Source organism: Brachyhypopomus gauderio, chromosome 17 (assembly GCF_052324685.1).
Source record: "Brachyhypopomus gauderio isolate BG-103 chromosome 17, BGAUD_0.2, whole genome shotgun sequence".
Classification (NCBI taxonomy): domain Eukaryota; kingdom Metazoa; phylum Chordata; class Actinopteri; order Gymnotiformes; family Hypopomidae; genus Brachyhypopomus; species Brachyhypopomus gauderio.
This window is the reverse complement of record NC_135227.1, coordinates 7865178-7883151: the sequence shown is the minus strand read 5'-3', so window position 1 is coordinate 7883151 and position 17974 is coordinate 7865178. Positions and strand designations below refer to the sequence as shown.

At 39.8% G+C, this 17974-nt stretch overlaps 2 protein-coding genes across 2 annotated transcripts; both read right to left on the bottom strand.

Moving 5' to 3' along the window:
* Positions 1–1008: 1008 nt before the first annotated feature.
* On the bottom strand, positions 1009–5384 carry LOC143481097 (tyrosine-protein kinase Src42A). Its single transcript, XM_076979046.1, has 9 exons — positions 4987–5384; positions 3812–3933; positions 3552–3718; positions 3287–3443; positions 3009–3161; positions 2844–2899; positions 2568–2721; positions 2360–2488; positions 1009–2273 (listed from the first exon to the last, which is right to left on the bottom strand). Exons 1-9 carry the CDS (start codon positions 5277–5279, stop codon positions 2080–2082), a joined length of 1425 nt encoding a protein of 474 aa, XP_076835161.1. The 5' UTR covers positions 5280–5384; the 3' UTR covers positions 1009–2079.
* Positions 5385–5632: 248 nt separating this feature from the next.
* Positions 5633–11062, bottom strand: gckr (glucokinase (hexokinase 4) regulator). The gene is made up of 20 exons (XM_076978439.1): positions 10780–11062; positions 10402–10515; positions 10150–10296; positions 9975–10043; positions 9778–9846; positions 9561–9634; positions 9408–9474; positions 9178–9231; positions 8965–9059; positions 8472–8577; positions 7986–8104; positions 7777–7875; positions 7590–7687; positions 7357–7433; positions 7110–7206; positions 6830–6927; positions 6634–6714; positions 6377–6526; positions 5992–6126; positions 5633–5844 (listed from the first exon to the last, which is right to left on the bottom strand). The coding sequence occupies exons 2-20, from the start codon at positions 10414–10416 to the stop codon at positions 5725–5727; spliced, it is 1770 nt and encodes a 589-aa protein (XP_076834554.1). The 5' UTR covers positions 10417–10515; positions 10780–11062; the 3' UTR covers positions 5633–5724.
* Between the last annotated feature and the right edge of the window lie 6912 nt (positions 11063–17974).

The window sequence follows — 17974 nt, the reverse complement described above, 5'->3', positions numbered from 1 at the left end:
AATTATTTGCATCATGCTAATCCTGCTGTCTTTGCAGTGCAAGTATCTTTAGCTAAAAGGAAGGATTAAGGCTAATCTGCCTCAATCTCAATCTACCCAAAGACTAAACCTAACCCAATAAGAGCAGGGAGGCTGACGCAAATATCTGAGTTTTATAATACTCCATAAATCATACAAAACATAAGCATAGCTTTGTTCTCAGCTGTCTAAGGCTCCTTGGTGCAGCCCTTTGGAAATATTTGCAAGAGGCACATATTTAGCTATTAGGTAACTAATATTAACTAGCTGAACTACTACTACTACTACTACTACTACTACTACTACTACTAACAACAATAATAATAAACAATTTTTAATTAAAATACCATATTTTATTTTATCTGTACTGTGGTATACAACAGTGGTAGAATACAGTCATGTAAAATCATGAAGGGGTAACAGAAAAACTAACAATAACAAATCAATAACTAATCAAGTGTTTAAGTGATTCGAATCACTCTGGAAGTGGTCACGTTCATCACTGATCTTCAATGCAGTGTGATCGTATGTATGTGTGTGTGTGTGTGTGTGTGTGTGTGTGTGTGTGTGTGTGTGTGTGTGCGTGTGCATGGATAAGGTAGCCACTGATAGGATTTGAAAGGCATGATCGGAACCTCACAGTGTTATGAATCTGTTGAAGAATAACTTATTATGGTTGAACTTAAAACAAAGCAGCATTAAAACAAAGTCATTCTGAGATTTGAAAAAAAAACAGATTTTAAGTTTCATGGGAGTAGGTTTTTTTTTAGCCAAAGAATATGAATAAGTTCAGTCTTGTTAACATTAAGGGTGGGAAAATTGTGCCTCAGTGTAGACTGTGAACAGAATTCTGAACCAAATTAAAGTAAGTAAGTAAAACACTGATAACCACTGATAAGTTGTGTAATTTGTTGTATGCAGCAATAATCAGGAAAGAACAGAATCTAACACTTTTTAGAGATAATAAAGTTCAAACAAATAAAGATAATAGAGTTCGAAATACTACAGTACTTGTTTAAGTTTGAGGAATCTGGATGTCAGCAGCTCCTTGGCAGTTCTGCCTGACGCACGTGTGATTGTGCTGTTCAGCGCCGCAGTACACGTCTCTCAGTACAGGGTTCTGGCTGGCTCTAGGATCCGTGCTTTTCCTAATCCTTGTGCTTTCTTTGGAGCCAAAGTCAAAAACTCCCTTGTGCTGCCTCTTCTGACAGGTCTTTAAGAACCTTCATGAACACAGACCATGGATCTGTTGAATCCAGGAGACCTCAGAAAGCGCCGGGAGCATCTTCTCATATGTGATCTGCAACCTGTTTCTGCTGGAAACATGCCTGGGCTCCATCCTCTGTGTGAGCACTAGGCTGCTAGCTCTATGTACTTTCCCATGGAACTGTCAGCTCAGCCACAATAAACAACCTTAGCAGGGAAAGACAGAGAAATCCAGCCATAAGGAGGTTACGGTGATCCACAGGAAACCTTAACTGGTGGTCAAGGTCGGCTCTCTGCTTGCTTCCAGATGACAAGAGGGAACACTTAATCTTGCTGCTGTTCTGAGCCTCATCCCGCTTGCTTAATGAAGTGGGGTTGGGTGATGTGGCATCGTCAGGCTTGCCTTGGTGACTTCCAACATTCATGCCCCCAGGACTTTGACTCCCTCACATAGGAGTCAGCCATGATGCCTCTCATGCTGGCCTTTCTGTCAGTGCAGCTTTACAGCCAGAATGTGCTTAGAATGTGATAGAAAGTGCTTAGAATGTGGAAGAACGTGCATATTCAGATTTGGGGATTTGAAGAGACAGCAGGTATGCTTTACATCGTTATATAGGTAGTTATATATTATGGACTGTACTACACTACAGTGCAGTTCCTCCCTGGAATCTTCTTCAGATAATCAACTTTAAAATCAGCAGTCTGATGGGTAAAGTGTAGCTATATATCTTGTGTCTGTGTCTGGTTATATGTTTATGATATTAGTGATTTTGTTCATGGAGGAAATACAATCAATTGATCAAAGTTGACTTCTGACAAAAGATTTGCAATCTCTGTTTATCTCTTCATTGTGCCCTACTCAAGCTCTAAGACAGGCTCAGGAACCAGAGCTATTAACCTGTCCTGGAGCTCTGTGAAGCAAGGCCTCTCTTCAGGATTGGAAATCCAGCAAAGCAACATGATGTCATAGAGTGCTAAAGGGCAGTCTGGTGGCCGAGCCATCCTCTCCCCTCTCTGAATAGCCTGGATGCAAGCCATTTTGTCTTGATCTGCATTCATAAAAAACGTAAAGGGGTTAGAATTTCAATGCTGTGAAATCCTCCATTCTCGTTCAGTCTTTTTAATAGGAGTTTACCTGGATATGGATCATTTCCATATGTGACGATCTCAGTCAGGAGGATTCCAAAAGACCACACATCGCACTTAGTTGTGTATTCCTTTCCATCAAAGATTTCTGGTGCCATCCACTTCACTGGAACCTTGACTGAAGTTTAGAGAAACATTGCTTACTTGAATCTATAATGTGACAATGAAATTTATGTTGTAATAAATATGGTGCTTACCAGACGCAATATTCTGATCGCTTTGGAAAGTAAACTGAGCCAGTCCAAAATCTGCTATCTTGCAAGACTGCATGTCAGTTAGCAAGATGTTGTCTGCCCTCAGGTCTCTGTGAACTATTTTCTTGCTCTCCAAATACGCCATGCCTTCCGCAATCTGATAACATGGAGAAGTACAGAAACAAAACTAGAAAATCCAATTTTGGATTTCAATACCTTAGTCAGTTATATATTGTTTTGGACATATTATATATCCAGAAGCAAGATGGGTCCTGATACCTGTACTGCAAAGTCCACCATGAGTGAAAACTCAATATCTTTCTTCTCTTTGTGATCTGAAAGACAATAAGGATGTTAATTGTTTATATAAACAAATTATAAGATATACACAATCTTTATTTTAATTAGCTGTTTTAGCAGCTGAGTTAGCATCATTTCACTTACTTATGAGGTATTTCTTCAAACTACCATTCTTCATGAGCTCGGTGATGATGCAGAAAGGTTCACTAATAGTGCACACGGCATACAGCTTCAGCAGACGCTCATGCCAAAGTTCCTTCATGATCTCTATTTCGTTATGTATGTCTGGACTGACAGCTGCACGAAAGGTCAAAGGTGAATGACAAGTCATGAACGCTCTTGTGCGCAAGAAAGCATTCCCTTCTCATATTTGAACTGAAATACGACAACACATCTGTCGTGATATTTTTTTAACGAGTTACCTCGAAATTCTTTAATAGCTACATCTATCTTGTTGGCCCACAGCCCTCGCCACACCTCAGCAAATTCCCCACTGCCAAGTTTCTCCACTTTGGTCAGCAGGTTTTTGTCTACCTCCCACTGTGCATCCACAGACAGGCTGGGGAGGGAAGGCACGTCCTGTTGGAGATCAGTCAAAGTTAAGCCTCGCACGGTGAACACAGCACAGCCATCCTTTGCTCTGTTAAATGTGAAATGGTATTTGTCAGAAGTCCCCAGAATACTTGCCCTGATGCACGGTTGGCTAAGGCGTGCACACAGGCCATCCTGATGTGTGCAGTAGAACTGCACTAATTCAGACAAGGTCTGGAATGTTTTTTGACAAACAAGGTAAAATCGGTGGTCAGTTTCCTGCTCCTTAATTCTGTAGTGCCTTGCATGGGGCTCGTTCTTTACTGAAAAAAGAAAAAGATGTGATTTCAGGTGTGAAGTCACACTAAAAGTGGTGTTCTTCAAAAGTTATTATTTTAGTATTGGGGAGTATTTACCAGATAGGTAGAAGTGATCGTTCTCTGAACTTCTCCACACAATATATGCACCCTCACAGTTTTCTGGTCTCAGCAAACACCTCTTGGCCTCAATGCGAGTTTTGATATTTTCAAAATACCATCTGTAAATAAGGTTGGTGTTATTATCACCTGCTCACTGATAAGAACCAGGATGCAAATCAACAAGTTTAAAGCGACGGGGCTTGTGAACCAGCAACAGGTTGGATCAATTTTCTTTATGCAGCTTTACTTTACAGTATTTCTGATTACAAAATAAACACACAAAATAATATTAATAATAGTAATAATAATAATACATTTTATTTGTAATGCACTTTACATTTGAAAACAAACCTCAAAGTGCTACATGGTAAAATATATAATAAAAGTACATGATAAAATATATGGTAAAATATATGATCATAAACAATAAAAAAGTAAAAAGTCCACCTCTTGTTACAAAAGGACCACAAAAAAAAACTATAAGGTTCTGCATTTAAAAGCTTAGAATATAAAAAGCTAATTATGAGCTATAAAATTTTCTAAAAATAAGTTAAGTCCTTTTTTTTAAAATACTTATCTGCATGCTTGTGATTCAAGAGTGCTATTCCTAATTTCAAGTACAGTCACATTGTCGAACTTTTCTGAGTTGAAACTGACGTGATATGATCATTAATGAAGTGATAATTAAAAGTAATTATGTTCCCTTGCTATTCAGGGTGGTTCCCCATTTAATTGTATTTTATTTCCAAGTGTTTATAAGGCTGCACTAGAGACGTCATACATGAGCAGGGCTGTTCACACATTACCCATTTATACCTCTCAAACATGATTCAAGAGATATAATACAGTATGACTAATCAAAAGAACAACCAAACTAACTTGAGGAACCAGACATGTAGGAACGTCCTTCCTCTTCCTGATCCTTCTTTACTGCGCTGACTCATACTAAAGTGCAGGCTACAAAGCCGGAGTTTCGACAGGTTTGACAAACATGTTTCAATGGACAACACACTATTTTAGATTTTTAGATTTTTTTTACATAGCTTACAGCAGTCTTGAAATCACTTGTGCAGACCAATCACTAAAATAACTAGAGCATACATACATTTTATTCGACCATTAAAAAATATCCATGCCAGTTTTATTTCTAACCACTCCATCCAAATACTTACATATTTGCCTCCAAACTAGTTACTGGTTTGACGTAGTTTCGAGGCACATAGCCCTCCTCCTCAACAGCTCCATGCTTCTTGTCTTTCACTGTGTGCCTCTTTACATACAACCAGTGCTCGGTCTCCGCAATCACCTCCAGAATGTCCCCTCTGTTGAGCTTCAGGTCCCTCAGGGAACGACAGTGGTAATCATACAGTGATTTGTAGGCGTCCTTTGAGCTGATGCTCTCCTCATCCTCTTGTTCTGGGCACAGCAAACGGCAGCACTTACAGGTGCAGGTGCAGTTGCCCATCTTTGCTAGATGTTTTCGAGGTCACCATGTTAGTTGTTATGACAAGACTACTTCGGATGCACATAGACGGTCATGGCAGCGGTTGTAGAACTGGTTTGTGTACGTTCCCAGCAGTTGGAAAGGAAGCTGTTTTTTTTATTACAATGCAAAATTCCTTCTCTGTCACACAAACTGTCTTTTGTTTAGTTATGCTTTCGTAGTTAGCTATGTGTTTTATAGCTATTCCTTTTTTAATGAGGTCACAGGTTTTACACTGTTTAATAAAACCATAGCTGCACTCATACGCTGTAACAAATAATTACAACAATTAATAACAACATTAATTTTATTTAGAATTTGTGACATGAGAAATGTCCTAGCATGCCAGAATTGAGAACACGTCCAGCAACATCCTTGCGAGCTACTGATTTGTTCATTTTTTTATTACATTTGTGGTAGTTCTGCACTATGGCGACTCCAGGCAAGCAGCCACAGCTTCTCGAATGACAGGGCGAGCAGCAAGGCGTGATCTAGCCTCCGCTAGTGTACAGCCCGACCGCAGCATCACCAGAGCAGTGGGAACCACCTACAATTACAAACCCAAAACAATCCAGTTATGGAAGTCATGGACTCCTGTGTATCATAGTATATGTCTTGACACCTTCGTCACTGCCTATGAATTTTGTAAAGACTTCCTCGTTTCATTCAGTGCTATACATGAATGAGTTCTTACCCTGTCCTTTTTGATAGCCATTAGTGTGTGGTGTATCACATCTGCTGAGATCATCTCATCAGTCAACACCTCCACACCATAGATAGCTCTCAGAAGAGTCATATTGCACTGTATGTGGGTGCTACCTGTGAACTCCTGAAGATGAAAAAAACATTAAAGTACAGAATTTTCCATTTAAATCTGACATCAATTGTGATTATACTGAAGAGTTGATTAACCAAGAATCCAGAATTACTCAATAGCAATAGTGACAATTCACATCCATGTGACACTACAATTATTTGCCACTGAGTTTGTGGTAAATAATTGGATCTGGCATTTACACCTACACCTTAAACGTCCTCTGAGAGAGCTGTGGTGATGGTGGCACAAGGCATGACCATACCTCCAGCATGTGAAGGGCTCTTTTGTAGAGTTTGCTGTTAGATACTCTGAGGTCTATCATATAATTCCTGTACACTTTCCCCTTTAGGATATGAGCCCCTGTGCTGATTGCATTCAGGCACCACTTGGTAGAAAGCTCCCAGTGCTGCTTCTGTGTAATGATGGAGAGGGCTGTACTTTATTCTGCTACACATCACAGGACATGCACACACACACACACACTAGTACTGACTAGTTTTAACCGTAGTTTTGTCTTACCATTCGGACAGTGTTCTGCTCATGTAAGGATGATGGCCATGTAAAGGTCAGAATTGTTGTAAACATGCTCTGCATGAAGGCCTGAAATTGTCACATCGTGCAAATTATTTAAAAACAATAAATGCTGTTTATAGTTTGTAGTCTAAGATAAAATGCCACAGACAAAATATGGAAAATGCAAAGTGATTTAACTCACAGGAATGCAGAGTTCCTGAAGATCATGTGCAAGTGCATGAAGGTTTGTTGTATTTTGCCTCACACACCTGGCCAACTCTGAAACCTTATTCAGGTCATCTACATTTTAGAATCATGTGCACAGATACAAAGTTGTTGAGGCTGCAATGATAATTGTACAGTGATTATTGTACAGTCATGATTGTAGTGATAAATGTACAGTCATAATTGTACACTGATCATTGTACAGTGATAATCATGTGATAGTCATGTGTGTAGCACATGGTCTGAATGTTGCCTACCATTCACAGTGAAGAGAAAGATCACCATGTCTTTAGTGCTGAGACTGGGTAGTACAGTGTTCACAAAATCCTCATGGCCAATAATAAATTCTTCTCCCTGGACATGTTAGGATGTGAATCAGGAAGAGAGAGAGAAAGCAAAAGATAGCAAACAGAAAATAAAAGAAAAAGTAAAGCACTACAGGCAGATATACAACATCTTGCTAGTATTCATGTTATTCTAGCTGAGCCCAAGGCTCCAGCCTACCAGGGGTGACAGGTCTCCCTCTGTGTTCTTCATCTCACTGAATCCATTGCTAATAAAGCCTCTGATATCTTCAAAGGCTGAGTAAATAAGAAAGGTGGCTATTTTCAGGATTAAATCATGAATATTACATCAGAATGAAATACTCATTCTTTTGAATATATTTATAAAACTCTAAAAGACATTTTATCTGGTTGTATTGAGTTGTACTATACAGCATGTATCCATAGAAATACCTGCTCCAAATGTTGGACTGCATTCAGTGCCGTCAATAATCCCGATAATGCCGAGACTCTGCCATCCGAGGTAGCACACGCGTCCTTCCTCTCGTAGGCTGAGTTCACAAAAGACTTATTTCTAAAGATCCTTCTAAAGATTTATGTGGGATATAATGCAGAATGACAGCTGAAATCCAGAGCCTACCTCATTCCAGCTTTTTGAATTAGTGCTGCCAGCTTCTCACTCTGAGAGTACGTGATTTTATGAACTTTCTCAATTATTTTGACAGAAGCTAAAATACCACTGATGAACAAATACAGCAATAGATTAGCTGAAGAGAAGAGGAAGTCACTAGTGTACTGCAAACATTTTAGTTAAAATTGAAGACTGTTGAATTGAGTTGAAATATGTACTCAGGTGTTATGGCTTGCTTGCTGTAAACAGCATCACATCCTGCCCAAAGGATTGTTTCCAGGAGTATTTTTGTGGCACTTCCTCCTTTCATTCTGGAAGAGCCACTGAGAGCTTCAGGCTTTAAGACGCAAAGAACAAGAACAAACAAACAAAAATATACTATGAAAATACATATTTCATTAGATCCCAATCATTACTGGATTGGTTTGCACTTAAAGATGACAAACAGAAAGCCATTCGGCAAAGCTTTCTAATAGTTTTCCTATCAGTGCACTTGTCTACAGAGACTATTGTTATTTGTACTAAATATATTTAGATGCCACTATGTAATACTTTATAAAAGATTTAGCGCAAATAAAGTTCCAGACCATATTTTTCTGTATTTTTCAGTTTATAGTAAATCATGTGGATGCTCATATTTAAGTGTTCAGAAATCACAGAACATCATCTTTAAACAGAAGCCATTACAGTGCGGAAGCTCATACCCCCACCACTGGATTGAGCACAAAGGCCTTTTGTTGATTCTGCATTTCACTCATTCTTTCCACGAGCTCCTTGAAGTGACACGGACAGTCTTGCATAGGTTCGGTCCTATTAGCAGAGCAAAGGTAATTTACACTGTAATAAAAAACTCTTTTCTATCCTACAGATCCATTTATCAAATACAAGGGTGGGTTTGCAATGTTCAACCCTCATGTTATTATAATTGCTGTTTTGAACATATGTGATTATACATAACACAGATAGTGGTGAGAAATATACAGGTCGGTTTCTCAGTCTTAAACACAGTCCAAGTCCACTTTCTTCATAAAGAATATTAAAACAAAAAATCAGACCAGAATGTTTTGAATAAACCTATAATACACCAAGATAAAGAAAGAAATAAAGAAACACTTGTGAATTAGAGGTACACTACAAACTAATTTGGATTGAAAAGCAGCAAACCTATGACTAATTAAGTAATTTATTCATAGGTACCGTGCCATATATATGGGGTTAAATCCAATCAGTACTGGAGTGAAGATTTCCAATTTGTTCAGACAAAAATTAAGTTGGCCTGCGACAAAAGGTGCCTTCATGATATAAAGAAAATAAATACATTTAATGTCATAACCTTCATTGGCATTATAAATAATAGCTACTGTGGAGAAATTAATATGCAGTTGAAGGATATTGATGTATCAGTCATACAGACAAGCCACAGGATATTCCAAAGAAGAGTATATGCTTCTTGCCTGTACAGGCCTGCAGAAAAAAAACAATGGGTTAAAAGTATTTATTTGACTGAATATGTTAAATACTGCAGTGCTGTTTCTTATTCTGTAATGTTTGGGTGCTGCACATTGTAATCCAGAGTGAGAGTGTCTTGCTGCAGTGGGACACATGCACAGCTCCCTGCCTCTCTCTGCCCTACCTCTCACCTTCTCCAGCATTAGAGCTCCCAGCGAGGCACTGTCCTCTGGAGACTCCTGTGATGTCAGCAGGGCTCTTCAAAAATACATAGTGCTTAAATACTGCACAGTCATGTTCCACTACCAACCAATACTTCAAACACACAACCCACGTTTACTCACTTGTCACCCCCAGCAATGATGTAAGAACATATTTGCTTCTGATGAAGAGCAGCAAGCCGTCTGTTAAAGCATGTCTACATCGCAACGAGACAAGCACACAAAGCTTGTAACACTACAGGTGGAGGGAAATGTGAGCCGCACAAAACAATCAAATTTTTACATCTTATTTAGACGTTTAATGTTGATCGTTTGAGAAACATCTGTGGTTAGTTTTTACCGACAGTAGAAATGCCACACGGCCCGAGGTCCCACAGCCACTTAGAATGATCATGCTGTCTTCTGGATCCTATTGCAAAAAGTAATTACCATTTATTTTACTTTACTCTTCTCTTGTTTGTTATTTTCCACATACTTCAGATATATGTTTTTTAACATTTCCACTGGGACCAAGATAGGATAAATATATCTATATACCTTGAGAACCTTTTCCACCCTCTTAGAAACATCCGTCATCGTCTGAACTATAGGCCAGTTGTTTAGTTTCTGCAAATGGACATTAAACGGCTTGGTGTTTGTGAACAACCGAAGGTAATTGTGCTTGTTACCATTTATTTGCCATTGGAGTGCGTCGTGCAGTTTGAGCACAAACCTGACCAACGGCATCCACTGTTCGCTCAAATATCTCTGCGTCACATTTCTTCAGCATTTGTACAATTTCCTCAGGGCTTGCTCTGTCAATGTCTACGGTGATTGGATTAGATTGCTCTGTGATTGGTAAGGAGGGTTCGTAACTGCGCTGTACAGCAGAAAGACAAACCAAAATAATGCAATTGTTATCAAACGCACGCACGTGAGAAAGGTTGTATTCTAAAGCCCCAGTGGAAGCACGCGCCACTCTTACCTCCCACTGTTCCATTTCTTCCACCTTGTAGTCACAATTTTGTGTCCTTTTGACAGTGTGCAATAGCTCCACGTACACAAGTCTGTGTGTAAAGCTGGTTATAGCCTATATTCACTGTTGGCGATTAGCAAAACAAAACAGCTTCCTAATTGGACTTTGATACAGATTATAAAAAGCAGTTGCAACCAGGTGAAAATAGGTGGCAAGTAACTTTCATTACTATTATTGCTCAAATAAATTATTTACTTATTAATTTACTTATTAAACATCAAATGTTATGCATTGTGAGTTTTTTTTATCACCGAACTCTAAATGAATTGGACGTTTTACTAAAGCCTATCAGCCATGCTGCTCTCTGACATTTAGTAAATGTTTCACCTGAACACGCGTGTTATCCCGCTGTTGAACGCGTACAGAGCCGCTACCAGTAGGTCAAGTGCTAGCGACTCTAGATTTACTGGTAGCTCCGGTACGGAAGAACACCTGTTTTCTTGCAGGTAGAATAGTCTTTAAAGAGGTTCTCACACAGCATACATAGAAGGAAAACAGAAACTAGCCGAAATTGTAACTACAAATACGAGGAGAGGAACTCTTCGAGGAGAGGAAGTTACTGTGTTTCTTAAAGTGAACAGAAAATATATTTTAATTTAAACAAGGTTACTGCTCCCTTGAAGCAAACTCTTTAATGGATGACAGATTGTGGTTAGGTCTGTGGTCAGAAGAAATCTGTGGTAATAAATGACAAATCCCATAAAAGGACCTCAGAGTTTATGCACCCTAGTGGATCAATGTTGTGGGTCGAGTGATGCCAGACACGAAAACCCACTCTGGTCACAACAAGCCCTGAATCTATACTCTGCAAACCTTTCCAGTATTGTGTTGAGGTGTTTGAAGTGCTTCTCTGCACTTTCCCCTGTAATAATATCATCTAAGTAGCATTGCATGCCATTTTTGTATTTCCCATTCATGAGCACAACACTGACTGGTGTGACCTTTTCTCCAGTATACATCCATACCTGAATACCAGGTGACGTCAATGCAGGAACCTTAAAATATTGCTCATATTCTCTCTAGGAAATGACAAATACAGGAGAACCAGTTTCTAGGTCTCACCATTTTAGGAGTGAGCTATGGTGTTCGTTTTCTGTCAACCTTCATTTGGTAAATGTCCAGATTACCCAGTGCCATGTCATCACCATCTGACCCACAGCAGATCTGTGGTGCCCTTTTTGAAATCTTCTTTTACTTTTGTATCTGTCATTACTGAACTGTGCTTATAACTAGATTTTTATCATTTAATTAGATTAATTCTAGATTTTTCTCTTTAAATATGCACTCAGTTGATACACTGCGTGCGGAGCACAGTGTGAGTATGCTTACAATTCTGACTGCAGCCCTGTACATCTATTGCACCTGCTTCCTTTGAAGCAGTGATGTGTTCTTCTCTCCTGACCCCACAAGCAGTTTCTTTGGCTCACCGCCAAATTCACAATGTTCCTTAGTTCAGCCATGTATGCAGAGATTTCATTTTGATTATGTTTATTTAATCATACTTACTTTAGAATATGAGTATACAGAAAAGCAATACATAACACTTTTTAATTGCTGGAATAAGTGATTTCTGTCTAAGTAGATTTACTATGTATTTACCTGATTTGTTGTATTCATAATTGTTATGTCTCTGCAGTATAAACTGATTTTAATAATGATGTATGTCATTTAGCTGGTATGCAAGTTCTTCCTGCACATGACCGGTGATGTTCATTACATTTGAGTTGGTGTCATCTCTTTTCCAGATGATCTTCATGTTCTTGTTCACTCACGCTATTTTTTTATAGTTGTGAAGTAAGATGATTTTCCCTCATAATGCTGCTTTACACATTTGAACAAGTAATGTGATTGAAATTGAAACCGTGGTTGTGTGATCCTGGCGAGTGTCGAGGGGGAAGGATGAGACACAGACCCTAATCTGAGACACCCAAAAGACGTTTAATAATATGTTTCATACGGTGATAGGCTCAGCATCTCAGAGTACAAACAACACAACAACAACAACAACAACAACAAAGAACAAACTGACAGTCACTGGAGCAAACAAGAGGGTTTAAATACCTGTAAATGAGGAGCAGGTGACATGAGGAACAGGCTGACAAGGGGGTGTGTTAACTCTTAGATAAGCACATGGTGAGCTGTCAAAGATGACAACACCAGCAGAGTCACATGGCGTGACCTACCACGTGGTGCTGGGGGTGGGGGAGCATACTGTTACTGTCTGTTTACAAGACTATTTGCCTATTCTACTTGGATTATTAAATAAAAAATGGGGCCTCTAAGCAAAGATAATTAATTCTAGTATTAATCTGAGTATACTTGATTTGTGAGCTATAGAATCAATTACAATATAAAATTTTCCTCAGCTGATAATTATGGAGTTTACAAGAGTGATTAGTTGTGAGAGAAATTAACTGAAAAAATATTTGGGACATAGTCATTTGGACTATAGATATTTGCAATTAGTTATTAGTTAGTTATAGTTGTTATTGGTGGCAGCATTGACAATCATTCTGCCAACATTGTGCCGCCCCATCCAGGCGGCAGTTCCAGTCACGTTAGTGTTGTGCAGTAACATTACTAAGCTGATTGGTGATCGTCACTTTGAGGATGCAGCACCATAGTCCGAGTCTTCTGGATGTCCAACTGGTTGCAGATCTCAGCCCACACAACCTTCAGCAAGTTGCATGGCATCAGCAGTTGCCTGACATGTCACTAAGACAGCAGCTCTTGCTGCATGTGGTACAGCAGATTATCAAGCATCTGGATGTTGGTCCTAGCCAGCATGAAATACCTTAGCAGCGAAGCATCTGCCCAACCCAGTTTTTGTTCCATATGGTGCCACCTGTGTTCCAGGAGAGCTCTGCATGGTTCTTCTGGAGGAACCAAGCATGTCTCCCAGCTCCCAGATCTCAGCTCCATCAGCTTCACAGCGGCAGTACTCCTTTCAGTCCCTTCTGTTCTCTCCTTGAGGTGAACACAGTGCCTCTCTTTCAGTGGTGTACTGCTGGCGAGACAAGACCTCAGTGTTACTGTGCGGGTGTCCAGCGTAGGGTCAGACACTGAAGTACTACTCCTGTAGTGTGGTGATCCACGTCGTGACCTGGCCCTCAGTTTCTCTGACATATATGAGCTACATCAGCGAGGTATAATCAGTTTGTAGGATGAAGAGAAGACCTTGGAGATAATAGTAGAGACAGTGAAACCTCACCACGTCAGCCAACAGCTCCTTCCTTGTCACTTAATGTTGGCATTCTGGCTCACTCATGTCCCAGGACGCTCATTAAGGGAAGCTGCACTTTTGGGGATGATCCAGCAAGCCGGACAATGCAGAGCCAGCCAGTGAACTGATCCAAGATATTATCTGTGTGTGTAAGCAGGAAAGAGTTTACGAGTTGGCTTTTGTTTCTGATCTCCTTTGAAGTCTGGTGCCATAGTTCACTCACTGACTCATCCTACTCCTCCTGCATTTATGCCTTCACAAAATCTGTGGTGCCTTCGACCTGACAGCACACGCCATACCTGGAGATCCTGCAACTGGCTATGAGGTTGTGTGTACACCTCCCCACAGAGCTGGCAGCTTCCCCCATGTGCCACACTGCTGGGAGCCCCTGTTGTCTGCCTCTGCTCCATTAGTAACCATCATAGACAGCTTCTGTTGTCTTATTGAGCTTGAACTTGGTCCCAGCTGTCTAGTGGAAATTCAAAGTGAGTATACAGGTGTCCTGTATAAGTGGGAGCCAGTACGCCTGCATTCCGACCAAGAGCCACTTCCTGCCTCTCATCTTGGCTGTTGGTGAAACTTGAGTTGGTCATCGCCTCCCAGTTGTCAGCTGTGAGCTGATTCGTATCTACTCTGCACACAAACTAAAGTCTGCAGCGGCATCCCAACGTTTTTGGCTGTGGCACTGGTGCTGAATGTTGTTCTTTCTAAAGCTGTGCATTTCCTGCTGTCTCAGGTTCACAGCATTGACTGGAATAGTGTCCCTCTTCCTGCATCGCTCTCAGAGCCGTTGTTCTGTCATCACTCCCTCAGGGGCTGTTTTTCTCACTCCGGGGCCGTTGTACTCACAGTCTGCTCCACAAGCCGCTCTGCAGCATAGCATTGTAATCCTCACTACAGGATCTTTGTGTCAAGGTTGAGTCGTGCCCTCTTTGCCTTAGTTGCAGCTGGTTGGATGCTCGCCAGTTCAGTGAGCTGTATACATGGATGCTGGGTATGCCTGTCAAACCATCATGCTCAGCCTACCCACTTTCCCTTTAGCTGCCAGCACCTGCCCAAAAGTTTCACTGGAGAACCACAGTCAGTACCACTGGATCATGATGTTGTTGTGGCGAGAGATCCACAAGAACCCGTACTGTACTTCCCACACAAGTACGAAAAGAAAACTGGGGGGAAATAAAAAGAGGGCAATTAACACATTTCTAAAATATGAACTTAAAAAAAGAATACTTCACCCAACAAACACACAATTTAAACAAACAAAAACACAGTAAGGCAAATTAGAAAGGAGCACGGCACCTTGACGGGCCTCACCATGAACCTCTGTCTCCAGATCATCATCAAAGTGATTAAAGTGATCATCATAGCACAAATATCTTCACAGGGGCCTTAACCATGCCTGATTTATGCAATATGTATATCTTGTTGCGAATTCAGCACTTGTGCTTTTATCTTTCGGTTTACTGGGCAGCTCTGAAAAGGAGCTGTCAGCGTCTAGCCCAGCACAAGGAAGCATTAGGAAATTAAGTTTACTTTGCCGGTCGTTGAGTTTGATTTAATGATGTTGAATGTGACATGGTAAAATTGAGAAAGACCTATTGTAGATCACCTAAAGTCAACAAGATTTAAGTACAAGAATGTCAGTGCAAACAAAAATGGTACACATTGTACTTTCCTATGGCATTGCTAGAGAGCAGAGGCTACATTTCCTTATCTTCCATTTTCATGTTATTTTCTTTTTGTATTTGTAATCAAAATTTAAATTTGATTAATGGAAATTAGAACATATAAAATGAAGATGTGCCTTAATAAGACTTGAACATAGGCTCTGATGTTTTCTGGCTCAGACAGCACCATTTGCCTAAACTGTTCAGAAAGTACATGAACAGTCATCATTACGTCGTATTCCTTTGATGACTGAGAGAAATTGTCTGGCAAACATTCAAGGCTTGCACTTGGGATGTTCTCCAAAGAGTAATTTGTGATTGGTCAGTCTTACTGTTCTTACCACAAATAATTTATATATCCTTTCGGTTTATGATGTGAACGTGTTGCTTAGTCATCTAGTCGTGTATTCTTTCCCTCTCATAAAAAATGCTCTGAAGTCTCATTATAAGAGTTCTCTGATAGGATTATACAGTACCACATCCATAATCCATTAGAGTGTGGCTCTTCCAATTATAGTGGAAAATGGGAACTCTGAAGATGAGAATAAATTTACATAATGACCTTAAAAGTGTAATAGCTAATTAGAGAATCTACTACATATTCATAAATTCAAAGTATCTTGTACTTCCATTCAGGTGATGAAAACATGTTCCTTAAATGATTCTGTTGAACAGGAAATGTACAAAATTCCACAGTTGCAGGAAGTCTAGAATCACTCTTCACTGTGTTCTTTCATTAGGCAAAATGTATAACTGCATCTTACTTGCATATATGAGTTCTTTCACAAAGAGTGTCAGCTATACCTAAGTGTATATGGTAATACCAAGGAATAAAGATATAGAGGTATATTTGCTTGCTCCAACTTCCTTGGATTAAAATATTTCTAAAAAGCTAGTGCTAGCAGCTTGTGTTATAATGTTCCTTTTATAAAGTCCACACAGAAGAACAGCAGACATGATTTCCATTCAGAAGCACAATCTTTGTGTCTTATGTCATGGAGCAGCAGGCACCCAGTGGCAGGGTAACGCCCATAGACACTCATCACTCCTCCGCTCTCTATCACCTGATTATCGATTACATGCACCTGTGCCTCATTTGTCCTCAAGCGCCCCCCCCCCAACCCACAGGTGCCTACCTCCAGTGCTGTGTATTGCTCACCACGACTGTGCCTAAGAAGACACCTGTGTCTGTGTCACCATGCCAACATCTTACACTTTGCATTCATTTCTTTGCTACTTGAGTTTGCTAGGTGCTTTGTGAACTAAAACTGTTGCTATGGAGAATAAAGACTCTTTACAGCCACACTCATATCTCCCTCCACAATAGGTAATTTCTTTAAAATTAATATATTCAGTCAAATGTTTTATATGTTTAATAATCCGAACAGTCTTATGTATGCTTAATCAGTATCTGAACTATATTTGAAGTTGAGCTCCATTTTGGGTTTTGCACATCTTGCCCTCTAGATTATACATAGATACATATATCTATAGGCTGTAAACGGATTTGATTATTTTCTTATTTCCCTTTTTGAAAGGCTAAACAATCACCCACTGGAGTGTGTAGCATTTTCTTCTTACTAAAGATATCAGAGTGGGTGTACTCTACACTTATGAATAAGAGGTACAAACTTATTTGACAAGATTTGGATTTAAATAATAGTTACTGTGGATAAATGAATATGCAATATGCATGATATTGATGTATTAGTCATACAGACAAGTCACATGATATTCCAATAAAGAGCATATGCTTCTTGCACTTTCCGTAAGAAAACAAAGAAAATATAACTTGTTAATACAATTATTTACTTAACTGAATATGTTAAATACTGCAGTGCTGTTTCTTATTCTGTAATGTTTGGGTGCTGCACATTGTAATCCAGAGTGAGAGTGTCTTGCTGCAGTGGGACACATGCACAGCTCCCTGCCTCTCTCTGCCCTACCTCTCACCTTCTCCAGCGTTAGAGCTCCCAGCGAGACACTGTCCTCTGGAGACTCCTGTGATGTCAGCAGGGCTCTTCAAAAATACATAGTGCTTAAATACTGCACAGTCATGTTCCACTACCAACCAATACTTCAAACACACAACCCACGTTTACTCACTTGTCACCCCCAGCAATGATGTAAGAACATATTTGCTTCTGAAGAAGAGCAGCAAGTCTGTTAAAGCATGTCTACATCGCAACGAGACAAGCACACAAAGCTTGTAACACTACAGGTGGAGGGAAATGTCAGTTGGACAAAACAATATCGAATTATATCTTATTTTGACATTTAAACGATCGTTTGGGAAACAGTACAGTAATTAGTTTTTAGTGACAGTAGAAATGCCACACGGCCTGAGGTCCTACAGCCACTTAGAATGATCATGCTGTCTTCTGTGTCCTTGCAACAAATCAATTATTACCCTTTATAGTGCTTTACTATTTTAAACGTTGTTATATGCTTAATATCCCATATGCTTAATATAAAACGTCAGTTTACCTGAATAAATCGGCTCAACCAAGATATGATAAATATAATATCTATATTGGCTACCTTGAGAATAATTTGCACCTTCTTGGATACATCTGCTGTCCTCTGTCCTATAGAATCAGCTGGATGTTTGTTAATAACAACAGTAGGTATT